The 20,159-nt window shown below is 40.3% G+C and overlaps 2 protein-coding genes across 2 annotated transcripts in view; one reads left to right on the forward strand and one right to left on the reverse strand.

Annotated features, from left to right (window-relative positions):
- Positions 1–4,671: 4,671 nt before the first annotated feature.
- On the reverse strand, positions 4,672–10,861 carry LOC121719493 (lachesin-like). The gene is made up of 9 exons (XM_042105192.1): positions 10,789–10,861; positions 9,010–9,116; positions 8,637–8,700; positions 7,841–8,185; positions 7,429–7,680; positions 6,270–6,533; positions 6,087–6,174; positions 5,275–5,347; positions 4,672–5,008 (listed from the first exon to the last, which is right to left on the reverse strand). The coding sequence occupies exons 2-9, from the start codon at positions 9,043–9,045 to the stop codon at positions 4,808–4,810; spliced, it is 1,323 nt and encodes a 440-aa protein (XP_041961126.1). The 5' UTR covers positions 9,046–9,116; positions 10,789–10,861; the 3' UTR covers positions 4,672–4,807.
- LOC121719390 (NACHT, LRR and PYD domains-containing protein 12-like) overlaps positions 10,842–20,159 on the forward strand; it is a 705,660-nt gene continuing 696,342 nt past the window's right edge. The window contains exons 1-5 of the mRNA XM_042104937.1: positions 10,842–10,959; positions 12,795–12,934; positions 13,063–13,176; positions 13,541–13,671; positions 18,328–20,119. Coding sequence (XP_041960871.1) covers positions 12,825–12,934; positions 13,063–13,176; positions 13,541–13,671; positions 18,328–20,119 — 2,147 coding nt within the window. The 5' untranslated portion in view covers positions 10,842–10,959; positions 12,795–12,824. The remainder of the gene's footprint in view (positions 10,960–12,794; positions 12,935–13,062; positions 13,177–13,540; positions 13,672–18,327; positions 20,120–20,159) is intronic.

Below are 20,159 nucleotides of genomic sequence, written 5' to 3' on the forward strand. Positions count from 1 at the left end.
ACTTGTGATACGTGTTGGAAACTTATTCACTGTAGAGAATAACTCTCTTTGAAAGCCTAGTTAAGTTGGTAATATTTCCATGCAGGCTATCATCATTGGGTTAGTCATTTGGTTGACTGTGTGTTAGTCGTTTATGCTAGGCCTTGACAGTACTGTACAGTATGTGCTGATAACTGACATGTGACAGGTGATGCTCCATCCCCTTGTCTTGTAGACTAATGGCTCGTTCTAGGCAACCCAAAACCCGTCTTATCACAACCTTCTACCCGTGAAAGTGCCCTTGAACGGAAGTCAAACCAGTAACATACTACCCGTGAACTCGTACCAGATCGTTGTACTCCCAGTTACCGTTGTTGACGTCACACACACTTAAACATGAGCACCAGAAGGGTCTGTCGTGACTTGTCGTGTCTTTGCCTGGAACGCTACTAAGTCGTGAGTCGTGACTTAAAGTTGCAACTTACAGGCTGTCTGGAAAGCAGCAATATGCTAGGGTATTTGTTAAAATGGTTACATGCTGCCACTCTGACAAGCTTTTCGTCCGACATGCTGCTATTCCGACATGCTGCTTTTCCGTCATGCTGCTATAATGATACCCGCACCCGCCCGTCAACCGGTCATAATTCATTATAGTAGCCTATGCCTAGGGTCTCTGACACATTGCTCGCTAGCCCTCAAGCCCATCAGTTGTGTTTTACCTTAGTTGGTTGTGTCTGATGACGTTCTCAGAAGTGATGTGTTAAAAAATGACACATGATCTGCTGTGTGTGTTCCGGGACAACACATTTTGTGTCAATTTCAACACAGCAATTGTGCACTGAAAAAAAATTAAATCTTTATTCAAGCAATTAGCGGAAGCTTGTTCCCAGAATGCAACAGCCCTAGACAACATACAATTTTAAGGGCCCAGCAGAGAGCCCCCACCCCAATAATGAATTTACCATGGTATATCGTCATAGTTTATAAAAAAAAAACCATCATGCCCCATGTGAGGATCAAACTCACAACCTTCAGATTATGAAAAGGAGTAGGAATTACAAGATGGGCAAACAAATGCTTACTTAGTGTAGTGCACTTACACTACTGAGAATTCCTTTTTTACCTAACTAGGTCATTACAAGTAAAGTACACTGTATGTTTATTAAACACAAAACGTGTATTGAAGGTGTACTAACTAATGTTACATTTCCCACAATGCATTTCCAGATGGCCACAGTTTATCATTTACACAATAGGAAGTTGCACAAAGATTGCAGGACCAGCAGTAACAGGGTGAATGTAAAGACACTGAGGGCCAGATGTACAGTAGGTACATTTGCAAACGTAGGGTTATCAGCGCCATGGACAGACCACAGATTGTGAACGCTGTCAGACCCAAGTTTCTGTCATATTTATCAAACTTTCAATCCATAGTGAAAACTGCGCTTTTGTCTGCCTTTCTCCACCCATTACCGCAAATAGTTTCCAAGTTTAAATAATAATAATAATAATACTAATAATAAGTATATTTTATATAGCACCTTTCTTAAAGAGTTCAAGACTGTGATAAAATGTCAAAATAGTCTTAAAGTGTGATATTTGGGATAATAGTTTTACCGTGTTGCGATGCAGATGTACTTCGATCCCATCTACGCAGCAGATGCTGAATGTAGAACACAGGCGGGAACTGAGACCCCTTAGATGCACTGTGGCTTGTGGTCAGTGCTACGTGCTAAATGCACAGGAAATGCAGATGAGACTTCACACAAAGACAGCGTTGAGCTCTGTCTTCATTATAACAATTAATCAGGGTGCTATGAGAACAGGAAAGGACAATGACACAGAGACACAGAGGTAGTTTTGAGCTCTGTCGTCATATTGTAAAAAGTATCCTTATTGTAAGTACCCATTATGTTCATTCGCTGAGCTGATTTGTTTCATTAATCACAAAGGAATGTTTTGTATTAATCTTCCTGCCACATATGCATGTGTGTGTGCATTGGGGGGGGGGGGGGGGGGGGGCATTTTCTGTTGTGAAACCACATTTGCTGGTTGCCTGATGTTCCAGTCATCTACCCATACCCTCTCAGTCAGCTAACCTCAGGACACAGAAACAGAAACACACATACAGATACCACAAATGCAGAGACAAATAGACAATGCTACAAGACAGGCAACTACATACCACAACACACACACACACACACACACACACACACACACACACGCACACGCACACGCACACGCACACGCACACAAACACACACACACACACACACACACACATCACCATGCAGACAGACACACACACATACAGATACAGTCCCCTGCCCACTGACCTCACCAAATTGGCATAGGCTATGTGAACTAAACATGCAGTTACCCCCATCACCAGCAGAGGGCAGATCTATGTCATTCAGATAGACATACATTCTGGTGCTCTTTTACAGTTTTTCTCAGTCGCTTTGGTGCTTTTTTCAGATCAGAATGAAAATTCTCATAACTATTAGTTCAACCTCCACAACATTTAGTCATTTGTGCACATCATAGTAGCAATTTCTCCTTCCTCTGAACAAATTACAAATACTTTTGGACATGTATCAGTTGCTTTCATACAATTCTCTGCTGTTTTTTAACATTATAATTTGCTTATGTCATGTCAGTCAAAATGAACTGTACTTATGGATGCTGAATAGTTGTTCCAAATTAAACTAATAGTCTTCATTTCATTGCTTGAGTCATTACATACAAAATTGTTGAACTAGTTATCAAATTCTGTCACAATGCTGTAGAATTGCAAAGAGCATACAGTAAAAATGTACGTATTCAGTGTCTTGTACTCACTTACTCACCTAACTACAGCAATGTGTAACTTTACTGTAGTTTTTAAATGGCTGTATAGTGCTGTCTTGAGCATGTTCAGGTAGTGTCACCGAGTTCTGACCTTTTTTGCATTGGAAAACACTGAGAGAACTGTCATAATGAAAACATGACAAAGCCATTTGACTATCTTGTTCATAAACGATGGTGTCAAGACTTCTAATTTTGATGACACTGACAGTTTCATTGACATGAATACCTGCTTTTGAGGAATGGACTATCCATTTTGAGCAAGTGACGTGCTTTTGCAGGTCATCCACTATGTTTTGCAGTTTGCACTAATTGTTTTGAGAATTGCACTAACTTCTGTGCAAATGTTAATAGTGATGTGAGAAAAGCACCAAAGCGACTGAGAAAAACTGTACTAAAGGGCCAGGGTTTTGGTGTGTGGAGACCTATTGAAACATGCAAGTTGTTGTGCATTGTCCATTTGTATGTGTATTAGCCTAGAAATCTAGACACACCGATGGTTCCACGTGAATTCCCTGCTGCTGCTAAAACAAAGAAGATGGATGCTGCTGCTGGCGAACAGCGGTCTTTGAATCACTTTTGGCCATGACTCGAGTGAGGTTTTTTTGAAGTTGGCAAAAGTTTGATCTACCAACTAGCTCCGCTGGTGGGAAAACGCATGGGACTCATGGGTTGTAGTGCTATCCTATTGCATGCAGAGCTTTTAATACAGAATGATGTTTTTGGTCTTGTTTTATTTTTCTTATGTATTTTTATTTATCTCCATGTTTCTTGTCACTGCTACTAATGCTGTCTTGCCACAAATAATCACACTTAGTTTGTGTCATATGGCCTTTTAAGTAGATGTATGGTCTTATTGTTATGATTTATTAGCTAACTTTTTCTTTGTTCAGGACTTTGACTCAACCCCTGTTGTTTTTAAATGTGCTATATAAATAACTGACTTGACTTGACTTGCAGAGGGAATTTGAAAGACAATAGTTTATCCCGCCCCATGGATTGAGCACTGCCAATGGTGAGTGTGCAAGTAAATGTTGTGATATTACTGATCATGTGAAGATGTTAATTTGCTTGTTGGCAATATGGTTTGACGAGACTGACGTGCTGCACTGAATACCTGTGATGGTATTCATTAATTTTTTGTTCAATATTCATTCATTCATTTATTCATTTTCTGTTCAATATTCATGGTATTCATTGATGTAATGCAAGACATTTGTAGCCTAACACGATGATTTGTGTAATCGGAAGTCTTATAATTTATAATCTCTTGGTGTATACATAATTTGCCATCTATTATTGTTTTTTTTTTCTTTTTATTGTAAACAAACCACATCTGCAAGCATATACGTTTGTACGACTTCTTCAACTTTTCATTGTCCATCAAAATCTCCACTCCTGTTTGGGACTCTTGTCTGACCTACACGCACCGTTACATCTGTCACAATTGTAGAATTAGCACAAGATGCAGAACAGTTTTTACAGATACCCTAATGGCGTGTCCATTATCCCATACATATATGTCCATCAAGTTTCACAAAGACTGCAACACCATCAGTAACAGGGCGTTTGTAAAGACACCAAAATATTACTGGCGTTCTGGTCCATTACAAGACATCCGAGTGACTGATATCACAGTGAGGGTAACAGTATATAATATGATTATGCAAGCATTACAGGGAGCAAAGGGCTAAGACTGTGAGCTGATGAGGGTACAGTATATGGTGTATAAGTGTTCAAAATGAAGAGGTAAAAAATAAACAGTTGATTTGTTTACAAATAAAGCAAATCCCTAGAGCGTGTGTGATTCTGTGGTGTGTGTGTGTGTGTGTGCGCGTGCATGCGTGCTTGTGTGGTGTGTGTGTGTGTACTGTATCTGTGTACTGTATCTGTGTGCACACAACATATGCCATGTTGCCATCTATACTTTTGTATACTGTGCAAGCTGTATTATGTATAGTACGATCTATTTTTGGACTCAGTTCTCGTAGACTCTGTCCATTCCCCTGTTTTGATCAACAGCATCCTTATTGGTTTTGAACTCAGTATTCTCATAGACTGACTCGATTGCCCTGTTTTGATCAACATTATCCTCAGCAGTGTTGGACTCAGAGTTCTGGTAGACTGAGTCCATTCCCATGTTGTCGTCACATTGGTAATTTAAGTAGATGCCATCACCCTGAAATGAAGAATGCATGGTGGCATTTAGACATTTTGCTCTTAGATCCTAAACTAAACTAAAAGGTTGGTACAGTTAAGAATTGAAGTTGTCCTGATATTTTTTGGTTCTGATGGAAACATTAGTCAATTGTGGTGTCCCAGACTAGTATCTCCCTGAAAGAAGATATAGGTGGGCGTGGCTAAACTAGCACCAGAGACCAAGACTTTACAGCAAAAAGTGAACTTCTGCTGAGAATCAGATAATTCACTGGATAACTGTCTCACCTGTTTGTCCGACTTGTTGGTCGTTGTATCGTTCAGGTCTTCTTCATTTATTTCTTCAGCAGTGCAGTGGATCCTGTATGGAAAACAGTGTGTATTTATGTATTTGTGTATTTACAGTAATTTCCTGTGTATTAGCCACAGTGTGTATAAACCGCAGTCAGTGTTTTATGGAAGTTAAAAAAATGAAACCATATTAATACCATATTAACTGGCCTCGTGTATTAACCTCATAGCTGAATACATTTTGCAAAATCAATGTATAAACCTAATCGTTGGGAATTACGGTAGGTCATTTAGAAATATATTTAATTTAGATTATTTCAGAAAATCAAATGGAGGACTAGTCTAGAAATCTAGACGCGCCCCTAGCGGCAGCAAATTACATTTGCTGCCAGGGCTTGTCTAGCAACTCTCCGTTGGCTTGTGAGCTCCAGAAATCGAAACTTAATCAGGCCAATGAAATCGTGTATAGAGTCGTTTGGTGGGCTTAACATAATGATTGATGGCAGAGTTGCAACGGTTTAGCTTGAATTCCCTGCTACTTGAAAACAAATATCCTATTGCGTCCTATTGCGTGCAGAGGGAATTTGAAAAACAACTGATTATCCCGCCCCACGGACTGAGCACTGTGAACGTTGAATGCCCAGACCCTACATTTTAATGTGGGTCTGGCTCGCCAGGCTAATGGAGGACATCAATGTTTTTTCAAGTACTGTAATGTACTCATGTTTGTATGGTATCATGAAAAACAAGGGAACTCTTCATGAACTCATCTAAAGCTGAAATAGGTTTGTTAGTGACAGTGCTCTCACCTCATCCAGAAAACCACACAGAAAAGTCCAGCAAAGCCACAGATTGTGGAAACTCCAATCACAGCATACATCATGATGTTCATGTCCTCTGTTGGAAATACAAAAGATGATATGACAGATGGAGAAAAGACAATATCAGAGAAAAAACTGAGGAAGAGAGAGCGCTGGAACTGAAAACACCACCTTCAATTCCGATCGTCATAGCAGCAGATGCCCCGATCCCGAGTCTGTTCTTGGCCTTACAGTAGTACTGTCCTTCATCCTCAGAGCTGATGTTAGTGATGCTGTACTGTTGTCCTGATCCTACTGGAGTGGACTCATTCACCTTAAACCAGGTGTAGCTCTCCACTGGTGGGTTGGCAACACTGCTGCAGGTCAGAGTCACTGAACTACCCTTGATGATTGAACTAGATCGGTTGGTTGATGCAGATGTGTTCTTAGGAGAATCTGAAAGTAATAAAAAACAGAGATCAAGAGATATTTTCAAAAGTAGGTACTAAGGGACATTTCAAAAATAAGGAAGTCCTTACCCTTAACAGAAGCTGAAAAAATAACCCATGCTTTTGTGACTTCAAGGATAGACTATTGCAAGTCTTGCTCTATACGCTGGCTGCAACAACACCTGTCTAAAGAGCTTACAACTTATACAAAATGCAGCTGCTCGCACACTCACCAGGACCAAAAAATATGAACATATTTCCCCCATCCTAGCATCTTTACACTTACTACCTGTTAAAAGTCACATTTACTTTTCTTCTAACATACAAAGCCATAAATGGCTGGGCACCTGAATATATTAAAGATCCCCTAGTGTCTTATAACCCACCTAGAGCCTTACGATCACAGAATACTGGACTTCTTGTAATCCCAAGAATTTCAAAAACTACAGTAGGAGGCAGAGCTTTCTGCTACCGCGCACCCTCTGGAATAATCTCCCTCCCTCAATTTGATTAGCAGACACCCTCCCTATTTTTAAGTCTAGACTTTTTTTTTAGAAGGAATTTTTCTATTTAAAACTTGTCTCCTCTCAAGTTAGAAAGTGTAATAAGACCAACTGAAAATGAAGCGTGGCAGTTGTCTAGGCTGATTTGACATGGAACTATACTCTCATTCCAGCGTAATAATCAAGGAACACCATGGGCACAGCAGCACAATGATATGCAGCTCCTGAAAATAGTCCCTAGGGTAACTTCCAGCAACAAGGTTGAGCTGCAGCAGACAAATTGGTTAGTGACTGAATTTTTACTCCTGAATCTAACCTACCTTAGTATAGCTCATTAACAGTGGCTGTGCCAGACTGAGCACAGTGGTAGACTCCCTATCTCAGCCTAGCTGTACTCACACATGACAGAGACACTGAGAGGTGGTGATGGGAGATCCTCGTGGCCTCCAACTGCACAGCTGTAGCTGCCCTGGTCCTCAGCACGGACTGGGCTGAGATGGAGCTCACGGCCGCCCTGGGGGATCCCCTCCACAGCGCGTCCATTCTTCTCCCAGACGAACGAGGGGTCGCCACTCAGACTGCAGGTGGTGGTGCAGCTAAGAGTCACGTGCGCCCCCTCTGTTAGGTTTTCAGGACCAGTCACCTTCAGGTCTACACGTGGTTGGGAACATGGAACAGAACACATCATCAGAGCTGCATGATTTGTTTTCAAGACAGAAATACCATACACAATGTGGCTACGAGGGTCTTTAGTGCATCATCCATTTCGATTAAATAGAAACATAATGAGAAAACCTCATAGTGAATTTACCTGTGACGGACAGATTAACACCTGGTTTCCCAGTCCATCTCTGCTTCTCGTCATCATGGGTGGTGATCCTGCAGTAGTACAGGTGATGTGCGTCCACCTTGGTCAAGTTCTTTAGGTGTAGGTGACACGTGCTGGACTTAGTCTGGCAGTCGGCCCAGACTCGCTGGGAGTAGTTTGGGTCCTTGGAGAAATCAGTAGGAGAATCACAGTCTTCATTCATCCAGAAAGCATCCTGGATTTTTAGATGACTGGGGTAGGTGTAGGAACAGGACAGGTTCAATGAAGATCCCTCTAATGCGCAGATGATATTGGGGGTGTATGTTACCCTCCAATTACAATCAACACCTACAGTAAACACAGTGGTATTACTCATGTCACAATCCAGCGATTTTCATTATTATTTCATTTTCATTATTCTCTAACAAATTGAGCACACTAGGACACTTTATAATATGTTAGAATTGTGATTTTGACTTCTTTTAATGGAAATGGCAGGTGTTTCAATGTGAGTGTATGTGTGAGTGTGTGTAAATGAGTGTATGTGTGAGTGAGTGTCTCTCTCTCTCTCTCTCTCTCTCTCTCTCTCTCTCTCTGTGTGTGTGTTTGTGTAGTGGGGTGGGTGTTTTATTTTAGGCTTTGACACTTATCACATCATAGCACTTAGCACTTTGCAAAGGGCTACTAAAAGGAAGTCTGCACACTTCCTAGATATCATGTCAACACTAAACAATAAAAGTAAAGAATAATCTTCATTATACATGTGACTTGCACACTTTGTGACTGAGGCTATGTTTACCTTTCATCATGAGTAGAATAACTATCAGAGATGGGAGACAAGTCATCATCAGTTTTAAAGGAACCTGTGAAATGCCCATTAGCATAATGGGACAAAAGCCAAAAAGATCTATTTACACCTTGAGTTGTTTAAAACATGGACATTTAATATCACTCAATAAACACAAAATGGCATCCAACAGATGGCAAGAAATCAACAAATGACATTAAATACCACAAATGGCTGAACGCCACATACTGTAAGTAGGCATACAATGAATGTACTTAATGTCAAATCAGTTAAAACAAATATGTATTTTTAGTGTTGAAGAGCAAACTTTCTCAGCAAAATAGTCTTATAAGTTAAAGCATGATATTTGGGATACTAAATTTACCGTGTTGAGTTGCTGATGTGTGTTGTTCATGTCCATGTATCGCGCGCTGAATGCAGAGGGAAGGAGGAAACTGAGGCCTTTATACACATCGTGGCTTGTGGTCAGTGCTAGGTGCCAAGTTCACAGGAAAGGCCGATGAGACTTCACACAAAGACAGTGTTGAGCTCTGCTTTCATTATAACAAAGACCAAAGACTTGTCACAGACCAAAGGATATTTGCCATACACCCAATTTTCCTACCAATGTATTACATACGCAGCAAATTCATGAGGAGGGTGGGGAATGTCAAAACACAAAACACTCTCATACACACACATACAGTATATTCAAACACACACATACACACACACAAACACACACACGTACACACACATACACACACACACACACACACACACACACACATACATATACAAACACACATATACTCTGTATCTCTCCCTTACACACACACACACACACACACCACAAACACAACAAGGCCGGATTACAAGCACCAATAAGGCCATTGGGGGCAGTCCGTGCGCTGTGCAGTGCTCAAGATGACATTGGGACATTGAACGTCAGAGCGTGCACAGCACAAGGTGACTGAAAGACCATGTGTGCTTCTAGTGCAACTGGCATCTTTGTCTTTGTATGTCGTATCACTGGATAAACCACACAAGTGATGATTGCAGTTACTACAGTAACAGTATTGACACATACACACACACACACACACACACACACATATACACACACACACACACATACACACACATGCACACACATTAAACATATTACAGTAAACATAGCAGCACTGAATGTGTTTGTCAACAGTATTTTCTGCAAATGTTTGATTTTTTAAAAAAAGAAAATTTCGAGAAATAGTGTGACACAACACGCCACACAAAAGTGTGAATGACCTCACCTCATCTCTCAGCCATGGCGTCTATGACAAAGTGGAGGGGGGACAAATGTGTGTCCTGTGTGGTTGGTGACATCATTCTATATTTTTTTCAGCTACAAATGAACACTTTTTCAAAAGTTATATATTTTGGCCTTTTTAGCCTTTATTAGATAGGACAGTGAGGAGAATAACTGCAATAAAAATAAGAATTTAAAGAAGTAGAATTTAAAGAAGTAGAATTTAAAGAAGTAGAATTTAAAGTTCAGAGGTTTACACAAAGTTCAGGGGGTTTATACAGTGATCACAGGTCACACATTGTTCATGGGTTACATATTGTTCTGTTGATCATTTACTCGTTTTCTCTCATACTAGCTGTTTTGAGTAGAGCCCGCCTCTGATGACGTCTTTATCTCAGCAGCTGCAAGGCCAAGCATGCTTTTTTCAAACAGGCTTCGCCCATCCACAGTGAGAATCAAAGCGACAAAGAGAGACATAGGGATACAGAGCACACGTAGGGGGAATTCTGGTAGAATAGCTTCAGTATGTTAATAGTATTAGATAAACTTGTTATTTAAAATATTATAAAAGTATTTAAGTTAGAAATAACTTCAGTGTATTACTTTATTATGGTTAAGGTTATATAAATACATGCTTTACAGTTTCAAACTCGTTCTCTCATCATGATGTCTACAAACCATAGTGAAAGTTTTATACCACAATATCTGTCTGCACCATGTTACTGTTTCGGTCCCAAACACACACAGCACCTACACCATGCTACTGTTTCAGTCCCAAACACACACAGCACCTACACCATGTTACTGTTTCAGTCCCAAACACACATAGCACCTACACCATGTTACTGTTTCAGTCCCAAACACATACCACACCTACACTATGTTACTGTCTCTTTAAGGAAAAATACTCAAGGCTGAAGGATGAACTTTACTTCTGGTGTAGCTGTAAAACCTGTTTGTAAAACAGGAACACAAAGTTCACTCTGAAACAGTCATCAGACAGTATCTGCGGAATATGGCTTAGGTGATTAAAGCGATCTTAAGGTAAGTGCATTTATTTGTTTTGTGGTTAAATATAAGTTAATACGATAAAAGGGAAAACCTATACATTGGCAATTGGCAAAAATCACATTATTGATCTATGCTGTAAAATAAATGCTCTACACTTGTTGGCATCTAGAGTTATGTACACAGTGGACAATGGAGTCTTGTGGTCTTTGGACGAGGCTTTGTTATGAACAGTTTTCTACACCCTTCAGTAAAAATCCTTTACATATATACATCTGGTATAGTCAGGGAAAGGAATTTCAGTGCCTTTTGACCTGGGTTGAATGTTGAATTTCGTCGTGGCTGATTTTCTGTGTCACGTGTCATGTGATCCCAGACTGGAACACATCTTTCATTGTGACTTTGATTATTGCAGATTTTCATTACTTATGTATAAAATAAGAACTGACAAAAGCAGAAGATTTGTCAGGTTTGTCCTATCCTGATATTAATCCTTGTGGTGAAGACTGTTCTCATAGCTAAAGCAGGGCTGTTAAGGAAGCACATACTCCACTGAGGTCAGTGCTGTGTGTCTGTTAGAATTTATCCAATAGCACAAGAGGAGGGAAGCTGACTCCAGATCATCATGGTGATTCAGTATGGTGATCATCATCATTACATTAGTTTGAGGTTAATTGCCCATGAGTCAATCATGTCTTTGGCCCCTCAACTAAAGTTGCCTAATGTTTTAAATAATGGCATGTGTTTAGAGAACTGCACAAGTTGTGTTCAAATCAGAATTTGAGCATTGATGACCAGGTTTTTGGCAGAAAAAGAAATCATAATATTCATGCTTAATAAATCATACATCATAATGTACCCACCGTATCTAATGCTTTAGGTGATGAGCTGTTCATGTATGAGATCACAAATTACAGGCTATGAACTCATGTCAATTCCTTATGATTCATGTGATTTTAAGGTTTGAAGTAATACATAAATCAATAATTAATTCATGCTTTCATGATAATTCATATATCCTTACCATAAAGTCTTACCAAATGTTTTAACTTAAACTTAGCGTTTCAAGTCAAAAGTGAATGAGTAAACAAGATAAGATCAGGCAAGAGTAAGATGTAGTGATTTAGAGTGATCTGGCCCTAGATGGAAAAATTTGTTCTGACCTGTATATGGTGGACAGGTGAGGAGGTGGTGGAGGCGAGGCAGACAGGGCGGGCATTTGCCTTTGACCTCTGATAATAGAAGAAATACTTCACTGGATCTCCATACACACTGAACTTCAGACAATACTTATTTTACCAAAGAAAAAATAAGGAAACCAGGCAATTTCAGGGTTTTTTGAATACAAGAATTTATTTCTGAATTGTCTGAATTTATTTCTGAATTCCTTCATTGGTACAACTTTACATATGGGCCACATATGCATGTGATAACCATGTTTGTATAAGTAAGTAAGTCTTTCGATCTCGTGAGGAAAATTTGGTCTCTGCATTTATCCCAATCCGTGAATTAGTGAAATACACTCAGCACACAGTGAACACACAGTGAGGTGAAGCACACATTAATCCTGACGCGGTGAGCTGCCTGCTACAGCGGCGCTCAGGGAGCAGTGGAGAGTTAGGTGCCTTGCTCAAGGGCAATTCAGCCGTTCCTGCTGGTCGGGGTTCAAACCGGTAACCCTCCGGTTACTAGTCCGAAGCCCTAACCAGCCCTAACCAGTAGGCCACGGCTGCCCACAGCTGTTTGTCTCTTATGCACAATTTTTAAAACCCATCAGTGTTCCTCATTTGGTCATTCTCCAGTGTTTTTAAATTACTGACTTTACCATCACAACAGAATTATATTCAATATATTCTTGCTTATATGCAAAGGTTTAAGGAGTTAGTTGACATACTTGTGCCATGAGTCGCAAAGAGAGGCGAGGCCTTGATCCAAGCAGTGCTCCTGCAACACCTCACAACATGGGGAAGCCCTTTGACAGCAGTGAGGACAGTGTTCCATCAGACACAAGGTAAAATTATAGTTATAAGTGCATAAAGTATTTTACAACAAACTATACAACTTTTACAACTAACTGTAGAATTTTACTGAAAACAAGGCCTGTATTGCTGGAGAGGTTTCATTGTGTGCTGTTCATAGGGCAAAAACTAAAAGACCCCCATCCCCAGTACCGAGCTGTGCTTCCATGAAGAGTAACATGTCCATGACAGAGCCTTTCAAGTTCAGTGGAGACAACAATCCTTCTGACACCAGGTACAGTTCTTCATGTGGCAAAATTGTTGTTCTAAACTCATGAAAAGCCTCTGAAGATAAACGTTTTTTTTCCCTATGCCGCCTTATCAACAGCTGTGTGACAGTAGCCTAACTAGCCACCAATGTGGTTAAATCATTAACACCAAGTAGTGAGCTAGTCTGTCTGGCAAGCTGCCAAGAGGCGAAAAGTTCTGCAGTTACCTCACCTCACGTCCTTGGCGGTTGAATTGTGTTGTAATAAACCCATAAATTATTATTATACTACAGTTTTATATAACAACATATATTATATATCGTAAGCTATATGAAATCAATATATCTTGTAATTGTATTGTATTTCTTGTATTATGTCCTATATGTGAAGATGTGGAGTGTGTGAACAGGAATTGGCAGCCATTGTGTCAATGAGCTGTGGTCATAGTTTCTGCAAGGATTGCATTAGCAATCCGCTAGACCAGCCTGGACAGTTAGGACAACACATGTGTCTCCAGTGTAGTAAGTAACACAAAATCACCCACATTTGTGCCAAATGTGTATTTGTTGTATTGTTGTCTCTCTATGTTGACATCCTAACTACTGACAATAATAAGCAGCAAGCCAAGCTCTGTATTCTTGACCATATTCTGAAAATAATCAACACAATAATTTTGCCCATCACCTAGTCAACAGTGCACATATCTTGAAAAGCCACATAAGCATTTAAAAAAATATATATCTTATAAGAGTAACTTTAACTCTTCAGACAGAGAGGGACCAAATGTTATCTGGCAGAATAAAACTGTAGTTAATTTCAGTACAAATTTCCTGTGAGTGTGGAAATTATTGCCAGTGTGTTAATGATGTTAAAGAGTGTAAATAGTCCAGACTCTAAAGAGCGCTGGCAACCTCTGGTGTCCTCATGGCTGAAAAGTGGGTTCTAGTGTTGTTAAAGTGCCCATATTATGAATATTTTTCAACAAGTTAAAATAGGTCTATGAGTTCCAGAAAACATGTTTCTGAAGTTGTTTGCTGGAAAAAGATTCTTGCCTACCTCTATTACACTCTTTTTCAGTCCCTTTCAAAGTGTGCTGTTTCTGCTGCTCATTGCATATTAATGAGCTGCTGTCACTTACCCACGCCCCACTCCATTAACTGTTACCAGGGTCATTCGTGCCAAATCAGCAAATACCTCCAGCCTCGCCTGACCATCTTGGCTTTGCTTCATAGTTTATGTCAATAATGCTAAATATTACCCAACAGCTACTGTGCAAAGGTTTAAGCTTGTATCTACATTATTTTCTGAGATATGTATCTAGGCTTAACAGTTTAACTTGTAGGCTTGGTGTGGAGAGGTGGGGTGTTGATTATGCAACATCTGAAACACGCCAATTAAATATCCCCTAACATCTACTACACCTTCGTTCTACATAGTTAGTTAGGCTACAGAACTGCATCTTCTCAGATCACTGTGATATTATCTTGGTCAATAATTGCCAATTAGATTATTTAGCGTTCATGAAAACAAGTCGGTTGAAATCTTTAATCAGTTTCATTTCAATCGGATTTAAATAAAAATGTCCATGCAAACGTGGCTATTGATTCCAATGGGAAAGACAGCTAGATGCTAGTCACACGTTACATATTGATTCACAGGACATTCAATCCTTTTACTAACACAATGGTTATGGAGAAATGTGTAATTGACTTATGTACACTACCAACCTTATTTGTTTCCAATACCCCAGTGTTGAGAGGACGAAGTTAGCCCGTAGCTAACACTTACCATATCTCTATGTAAAACGGTTAGCTTGCTAGCTAGCTATTTAACAGTTGAACTTCAGTAGCCTACAACATAAGCTTAGCTATCTCACCTAGTTGTAAGAAAATATGTAAGTGATGGGATTAGAATGAATCCCATGAACAAACAGATAACTCTTACACCAACCTTATTTTGTGCCTTTTGTTCACGTTTGTTCAACGATTTAGTAAGTATAAATCCTTTTCCCTGCCCACTTCGATGCAGCTCCATAGGTTTCCATTATAACGTAATTGCCCTAAAAGGAGGTGGTGGGTGGGAATATTGAAATATTTCGGCTTGTGACGTCACCCTGGAGACTGAAGGCAGGATACATCCAGAAACCCTTATCTCACTCAAAACAGTATGGATGTTTTTTTTTTCCAAGGTTGGAGTGTGGAAGCACCAAAGACACACAATAACACATCAAATCCCAGAAAAAGTGATTTTTTTCATAATATCGGCACTTTAAAGGGGAACTTGGCAACTATTTCAACGTAATAAACCCGTTTAGAAATTATTTGGATGGTTAAATGACCTGTTCCGGTAAAAATGGTGACTTTCCCCGCTGCGCCTAGCGTCCCCAGGCGGAAAACCAACCTTGCAACATTGAGACTACCATCCCGGAAAGATAAATGAGAAACAAGAAACTCGTTTTAAATCGTGTTTCTTACCTTGTAACATCCACATAGTTCTCCCAAACTTATGCTAACCGTTCGCTAGCTTGTAAACAAATCCATGTGCTTTATCGTTACCTTTTCCCACAGTTTGAAAAAGCATAGTGCACAATTTCTCCAGCAGAGGGGGAAATCCTGCCAAGTTTCCCTTTAATGAAATGCAACACCTATGTTGTCCCTTAAAGGAGAATTCCGGTGTGATATTGACCTAAAGTGTATTGAAACATGATACCGAGTGTGAACGTATGTCTCATAGCCTATCTCGACTTGTCCCCTGCACTCCAAAATCTGGCGCTAGTTAGCCGATGCTACCAACAACTTTTTCAGTAGTGGTGCTTCGGCATCGGGCTAGCCATGCAAATAAATCACTGTTTTACACCCATTTACGAGGCTCAATGTATCTCCACACTTCATTGGTAGACTTCCTAGGGCCCTGACATTTAAAACGAGACATTGAGAACTTTGAAAAAGCACTGGTAGTTTACTTACAAGACGATTTATACAGACAGTATCTTCACGAAGTTTAGCGTTTGCAGCCATCTTGAATTTAGTCACGATAAGTCGAGCAACGAGTAAGAATGAACAGCTATGATAAGGGATCAGGTTCCAAAAATAATTCAGTGGAAATGCATGGATTCCAGTTGCTGCTACTGGAAGAAACTGGAATCCATGCATTTCCACTGAATTATTTTTGGAATCTGATCCCTTATCATACCTGTTCATTCTTACTCGTTGCTCGACTTATCGTGACTAAATTCAAGATGGCTGCAAACGTTAAACTTCGTGAAGATACTGTCTGTATAAATCGTCTTGTAAGTAAACTACCAGTGCTTTTTCAAAGTTCTCAATGTCTCGTTTTAAATGTCAGGGCCCTAGGAAGTCTACCAATGAAGTGTGGAGATACATTGAGCCTCGTAAATGGGTGTAAAACAGTGATTTATTTGCATGGCTAGCCCGAAGCCGAAGCACCACTATTGAAGAAGATGTTGGTAGCATCGGCTAACTAGCGCCAGATTTTGGAGTGCAGGGGACAAGCCGAGATGGGCTATGAGACATACGTTCACACTCGGTATCATGTTTCGATACACTTTAGGTCAATATCACACCGGAATTCTCCTTTAACATGGCGTTCCCTATGTGTGCCCTTCCATTGGAGAGGGGTGCCATTATGGAGTGGCCTCTTTGCTGCCACTACATGACAGTGTTTCATTTAGTGTCATTTCCAGTACAGAGTGCAGTAGAATGTAGCCCTGCATATTGTACAACATGTGGGAAAGCATAAAGTGCCAATGTAGATACTCCTCTAGTAGTTAAAATGTGATACAGTGAAGCAAACCGTGTCCCTACTTACATCAATTATAGGGACATTTCCTAACTGATGCCCCTGCAGTGGAAAATCATGAAGGGCCCTCTTAGATAGCACTGTGGAACTATGAAGTGCCCTTGCAATGGAAAGGAACAAATCCCAGTATGAAGAGATGTAGTACCCTACAGTACTATGTGCCCTCTGGGGAAGGTAAAAATTAATTATAAACGAGAACCATGCCATTTCTCTAGCAAGTCATAGGCAAAAATGGCACATTTAGCTGCTAGAATTTCAAAAATGACATTCTAGCAGTTAAATGTGCCCCCTCTAGGTCTGACCTACCCACACCTCTGTTTTTAAGTCAGGTTACATTATGTCCAGCTAAATGTGAATGTGTTTGTTTGCAGGAAGTATTTTAGGTCATTGTTTGTTTAATCAGAGGGCTTGCTATTTTTTTGGTTTGTTCCAACTGACAGACATACATGGTCGAGTCCAGAGAAAACAAAGCTCTAGTAAAGATAGATTTACCTGTCTAGCCCCATAGACTCCCAATAATTCTGTGCTAGCTCGCGACCGCCCCTAGAGGAACTATGGGTGAACTGCAACCAGGTTCGATACAATGGAAGTGAACAGGCTCTTCGTAGACGGGCTCTGGTTGAGACTACATAGCCCACCCCTCGTCTCGTTCATTCAGGTTGTAATCTCACTAGAAGTTGCTGTTAGATCTATTGAACATTTACTTCCGTGCTTTAACATGGTCTGATACTACATAGGCCAGTCATTACTTTTGGGGGGCAACGCTTTGGGTGAACGCAATGTAGATTAACTCACAAATGAAAAAGCCATGAGGGACATTTTCTGACATTTCAACAACAAAACCAAGTTTGCCATCATTGTGAAAAATCGTCAAATTTGTCGCTAGATAAGGTTTTCTATCACTGGGGATGACCAAAAGTCACTAAATCGGTAACACTGTCAACACTGGAGAACTAGTTTAGAGCTTCAAATTTCTAACCTAAGATGGCGGCGGTGTTGCTGAGAGCCCAAGGCGACATCTAGTCAGTATGTCTATGTCTTCCACCAGCTAGGTTAATGCACTGGAATGTTTGTAAACATTTGTCTATATGCCTACAATAGTGTCTGGCATTCATTCAGTTTTTAACATATAACCACCCTCGTACTAATGGGAACACTGTACCATGAGTTTAGATGCTAAATAACGCCTATTATGTTGATTTAAATCTTTTTAACATTCAATAAAATCCACTCCATAATTCAGCAACTGCAAGATGAAAGAAGATAAAACATTCTAAAATCATTGTCGACAAGAACGTGTTTTTAATTCACAAATCGTCAGAAGACACTGGATACATTTTAGTTATTTTCTTTAACAGATGGTGATACCTTGCAGTTAGTCATGAGAGCACATAAGACTACTTTGAAGAGGAGGTTTGAAGGCATTAATGAAGGAGCTGAAGACTCACATGTTAAAATGTCACTGAAGAAGATTTACACTGAGCTGTACATTACAGAGGGAGAGAGTGAAGGTGTAAACACTGAACATGAAATACAGCAAATTAGGAGGGAATTCAAAAGAAAAACATTACAGGAAACAGCAATCAAATGTAATGACATCTTTAAACCATTACCTGGACAAAATAAAATCATCCAAACAGTCCTGACCAAAGGCATCGCTGGCATCGGAAAAACAGTATCTGTGCATAAGTTCATTTTAGACTGGACAGAGGGGAACGGAAATGAGGACATAGATTTTATGTTCATTCTTCCGTTCAGGGAAATGAATTTGGTGAAAAATCGTCAATTCTCACTTCATGACCTTGTTGTTCTCTTCCACCCGGAAGTTAAAAGGCTGGATCCAAAGATATACCAAAGCTGTAAGGTTTTGTTCATCTTTGATGGCCTCGATGAAAGCAGACTTGAGGTGAATTTCAAAGCACAACATGATCAAAGTGTTTCTTCTGTTAGTGATGTCTCATCACTCAGCACACTGATTACAAAACTCTTCCATCGAAATATCCTGCCCTCTGCCCTCATCTGGGTGACCTCCCGACCAGCAGCTGCTGCCCAGATTCCTTCCCAGCGCATTGACCAAGTAACAGAGGTGCGAGGCTTCAATCACCCCCAGAAGGAGGAGTATTTCAGGAAGAGAATCAGTGATGAGTCTCAAGCCAGTAGAATTATCTCCCACGTGAAGTCCTCACGTAGCCTTTACATCATGTGCCACATTCCAGTTTTCTGTTGGATCACAGCTGCAGTACTTAGTGAGATTCTTGTCCACAACATCAACACTGAGATACCTACAACACTGACTGAAATGTTCGCTCACTTCCTGCTAATCCAGACAAATGTGAAAAGCCAAAAATACCACGGCAAGAATGAGTCAGACAAGCAACGCCTTCTGCAGTCTAACAAGAACATCCTCATGAAACTGGCTAAATTGGCCTATGAGCAATTGGAGAAGGGCAATATCTTGTTTTATGAGGAAGATATAATAATGTGTGGCATTGATGTTGCTGATGCATCTGTGTACACTGGCATGTGCACTGAAATCTTTAGGGAGGAGCCAGTGTTTGGACAGAGAAGGGTGTACTGCTTTGTCCACCTGAGCATCCAGGAGTTCCTTGCAGCGGTCTATGTGTTTTCCTGCTCTGTAAATGCAGACATGGAAGCACTGAGTGCCTTTCCAACCATGGGGGTGAATTTGCACCACTGGCTTGTAAGTGCTGTTGATAGAGCCTTAAAGAGTGAGAATGGACACCTGGACCTTTTCCTTCGCTTCCTTTTGGGCTGTGCACTCGAGTCCAATCAAAGGCTTCTGCAAGGTATCCTGCCAAAAACACAGGACTTCTCAGAGAGTATTAGAATAGCGGTTGAACACATCAAAAAAAAGATCAGTGAAAATGTGTTACATCACAAATCCAGTCCTCAACGGTACATGAATCTTTTACTTTGCTTGATGGAAATGAAAGACAATTCTGCATACTCAGAGATCCAACAGGATGTTAACTCAGGGAAGAAGATTTCTGTAGAGAAATGCTCAGCACTGGCCTACATGCTTCTGATGTCAGATGATGTTTTGGATGAATTTGACTTGTCAAAATACAACACATCTGAAGATGGACATAACAGACTGCTCACTGCTGTGAGTACTTCCAGAAAAGCAAAGTAAGTGTGAAATATATTCTAAAAATGGATATAGATGACA

The sequence above is a fragment of the Alosa sapidissima genome, chromosome 9 (genome assembly GCF_018492685.1).
Source record: "Alosa sapidissima isolate fAloSap1 chromosome 9, fAloSap1.pri, whole genome shotgun sequence".
Lineage (NCBI taxonomy): Eukaryota > Metazoa > Chordata > Actinopteri > Clupeiformes > Clupeidae > Alosa > Alosa sapidissima.

Excerpts from the sequence above, each read along its gene's own strand:
- LOC121719493 (XM_042105192.1), bottom strand. The coding sequence starts at position 9,045 with ATGGACATGAACAACACACATCAGCAACTCAACACG. Across the intron at positions 7,681-7,840 it reads TGTTAATCTGTCCGTCACAG|ACCTGAAGGTGACTGGTCCT; the intron begins GTAAATTCACTA and ends AACCACGTGTAG. Across the intron at positions 6,534-7,428 it reads TCTCAGTGTCTCTGTCATGT|ATTCTCCTAAGAACACATCT; the intron begins GTGAGTACAGCT and ends TATTACTTTCAG.